General features: G+C 38.1%; 1 protein-coding gene across 2 annotated transcripts in view; it reads left to right on the forward strand.

The window, feature by feature from the left end:
• pde4d (phosphodiesterase 4D) overlaps window positions 1-3,505 on the forward strand; it is a 274,671-nt gene that overhangs the window by 49,293 nt on the left and 221,873 nt on the right. Inside the window, exon 1 of one of the 2 annotated variants that reach the window (XM_015395947.1) lies at window positions 2,189-2,251. The exons of the other annotated variant lie outside the window; for it this stretch is intronic. Within the exon in view, the coding sequence (XP_015251433.1) occupies window positions 2,204-2,251 (48 nt within the window). The 5' untranslated portion in view covers window positions 2,189-2,203. Of the gene's footprint in view, window positions 1-2,188; window positions 2,252-3,505 lie in introns of those variants that run through there. 2 annotated transcript variants of the gene reach the window in all.

A 3,505-nucleotide genomic window follows, 5' to 3' on the forward strand; every position in this document is an offset into this window, starting at 1 on the left:
TCAAAGCTTGTCTGATGATTACAGAAAACCCAACTACTCGGGTCACACAATCTGGGCACTCACACAGGTGGACTTGACCACACAGACAGATTGCATATGAAGTCCTCTGAGAGCTCATAAGAGTCATTGCAGACCAATTAACCTTTGCCTGATCCCACTTATCATAGAGAAACACTTGAGGCATTTGGAGAGACAGCCAAAGTGAGTGAAATTGAAGTGACTTTGTGCATAATCATGACATAGGAGGAAGGCACATAGACTAGTAGAGTATACAAATAATAAAAAAGTGACAATTGACATGAGTAATACTGATTACCTGAAAACCTAGACATTGATGTCACTGGCACAAGCGTTTACTTTTCTAAATAAACACAATTGTTAAAAATAAAAGAAGAAATTCCTGACTTCATGTCTAGATACCTGCCCTAAAGGACTCTCCAAATAACGCACCTGGAAAATGTATTGCTTTACGGCCACAGGCTCTTAAATTGTCATGGAGCCAATTCTTTTGCTCTATTATTTTTCCTGCTTGACTACTGGTCATGGCTAAGGCACAGAAAAAGTTGAAACCTTCTGAGGAGGCTAAAAAGAGAAAAAGGGAAAGGCATTGTGCACAAGGAAAAACAAGTGTCGATTATGGAAAGGTGTTTGTTGGTTGGCGCAGGCTGAAAGAAGAAGCCAGATGTTAAACCGATTCTCTTTTTTCTATTTATTATGAAACTGGTAATTTAACACTTTGCTCCTAGTATAGAGTCATATATGTTTCTTATTTCTTTCGATGTTTAGTAGCAGCAACATATAGGCAGAGAAAGCTAGCAGGCTAGAAACAAAAGCTAACCGAGATGCCTCATCCGATCGAGTGGCTCTTCATCGGTGCTCTGCCGCTGCTCCTCTGCACAGTGCGGCGCGGTCCAGCCTGCTCTCCAGAGTGCAGCAGCATTTATCACCCCCCAAGCTGAAGCTATATGCCTAATGCAGTCCCCAATCAAAAGACGGGAGGCTGGCTGGCTGACTGTTGACTTTTGCTACAGTGCTGCAGCACTTATGGTCACTAGCGTGCAAGATATTAAAGTTACGGGTCTAGTGCCCCTTGTGGCCAAAGGTTACACAGTGTGCCTTTAAGACGAGTAATGCAATTGTAGTATTCTGTAGCATGAGTACAGCAGAAGTCTAAAACTTCTTAATTAGCTTTGCTTCAAAATATTTGGTGCTACTGGGATCCATTTCCTACCACATTGTGTCTTTCCACACAGGCTCCCCTTTTTACACTTTGATGCATCACTATGTGAGAAGCCAGGTTCTTTAACAATGAGGTTAAAGAGGCATTACATAGTTTTATAATGATACTGCCACCTGCAGCCAGAACACAGACCTGTAACATTCTTTCACTCGTTCTCATAGTGTGCACTCGTACTTGACAAAGTTAGTCACTTCTGACTATTCACAAAATCCATCTGGAATGTAATGTTCTGATTGTTTGCTAGGATGGACCCATTTAACATGGAAGCACATGACGTCACATCCACAGAACAGTGAGGGACCTTCTAGCTTGAAGTACATTGTGGGAGAATACCGGATAATAATTGGCTCTGAACTACTGAAGTGTCAGTCTGCTCATCAAACTATTTTGGGCTGAGATGCAAAAGGCTATTTAAAAAATATATATGATTACCGACCTTATAGGGGGCCTACAGGTCATAACATGGCTTTAAGCCAAACATTTCCTAATTAATGCTAAGAAATAATTTACTGGTCTTATGTAAGACTCTAAGTTACTGAATGTGTTTTTTTTTATTGGCTTGAAGTCATAATTAACAGATTTAACAAAATTTAAAAAATAGAATTATGTCTTACAAGTTCATCTTTTTGGATGATGTTTTTATTTATTGAAATGCACCACTTTGCATGCTCACATTTTAAGGTATGCAAATGTATTCAGTTGTTAATTAATATCATAGTAACTGGAGAACTGACACTAGGGAAATTAGTAGATGTATTACAGAGGATTAGAGCCATATGAAGAGCAAGTGGGAGCCTAACAGTGTTAAGAGAAGGATCAGCTGGCCCTTACATAAGCTCATTCTATGGTCTGTGATTGTGCCATGAAAGGAATTTAAGATTAATACTAATTGAATCTCAATGACTCATTAGATCCTCCTCCCACCTGCTTTACCTTCGGCCTACTGAAAAGTGATGGGAAATCATGTCGACTCCCTCTGTAAGCCACCGTCTGCCAATGAGTCTAATGCAGGTAATTATGTGGGAATGAAAGGCTGCATGACTTCGTGGATGAAGATTGGCATTTGATGGATGCAGGGGTGGATGGGTGGTGGGGGTGAGATGTGTCAGCTGTAAGTGGTGAGACAGAGCAGTCATGACAGAAAGGGGGTGCCATCAAAGAAGTGTATGTAAGTCGGTACTTTGGGGGGATTCTTTTGGTTGATAGAGACCTGTGTTCCTTTGTTGAACAGGAAACAATGCAGCTGAAACGTTTTTTTTTTTTTTTTTTTTTTTTATACTGCCGAAGGTGTTTTTGTTCAGTGTTGTGCTGCAGGGTATACATGAGCTATTCATATCTGAACAGCTATCAGGTTCTTCAACAACAGGACGTCTTAAAGATACCTTCAGCTGTGATACCTCAACTTTTTATCATTTAAGAAATTAAACCAATATCATTAGTTCTTTCTACTTATGTAATTCTTTTGTACAAATTGCAAAAATGGTTTTAAACCCTTCAATCTTTAATTGACGCTATTGCGTTTTAGTTTTCTTTAGCCAAGTTCAATCCAGATCAATTTGAAACCCTTAAGATATTTTAAGTCAGCTAAAGTTTATCCAACTCTGTCAGCAGAAACTCTAATCAAGGTTTATAAATGTATAGTTTAATTTGCAAAGGGAGGAATGAATAAAGAAAATGAAATCATAGTTAAATCAGAAAATGTTTTAAATTCGTACAAGCAATAAAATACTTTCAACATTCTGACATAAATTCATTTTTACGCTGTCTTTGTGAATTATTTTGTGAATATTAACCTGGAAACGTGTATTATACATATAAAGTTCACTTATTCATAAGGAATGTAGCAAAGGCACTAAAAAAAGTCTGCTAATTTTGTTAGCGAGGTTGTTGAGTCAGTGCTGGGTTAGTTTCCCTTGAGCCTGTTCAGTGTCACTCTGCTCATGCAGGAACAGCAGACACATTTTTCCTCACCTCTTTCCACCATATTTGCACATTAAATGAAATAGACTCTAAATCCTTTGATGTACTACACTGAAAAAAAATGACTTATTGGTGCACTAAACTCTATTAGAGCATTTATCAGAATTTCTACTCTCTATTTTTAAGCTTCAGTAAAAACTTTCTTCTTCTTTCTGAAGTAAAATTAAACCTTTTTTTCTAATGTGATACATGCATTTTGGGGAAAGCGTAAGGTTTACTTAGAGTTCCTTATACTTTTTAAATGTTCAATAGCAGTATGTTAGCCTCGTGAGACCATCCTGATCT

Source organism: Cyprinodon variegatus, unplaced genomic scaffold, assembly GCF_000732505.1.
Source record: "Cyprinodon variegatus isolate N-32 unplaced genomic scaffold, C_variegatus-1.0 Scaffold26, whole genome shotgun sequence".
NCBI lineage: Eukaryota > Metazoa > Chordata > Actinopteri > Cyprinodontiformes > Cyprinodontidae > Cyprinodon > Cyprinodon variegatus.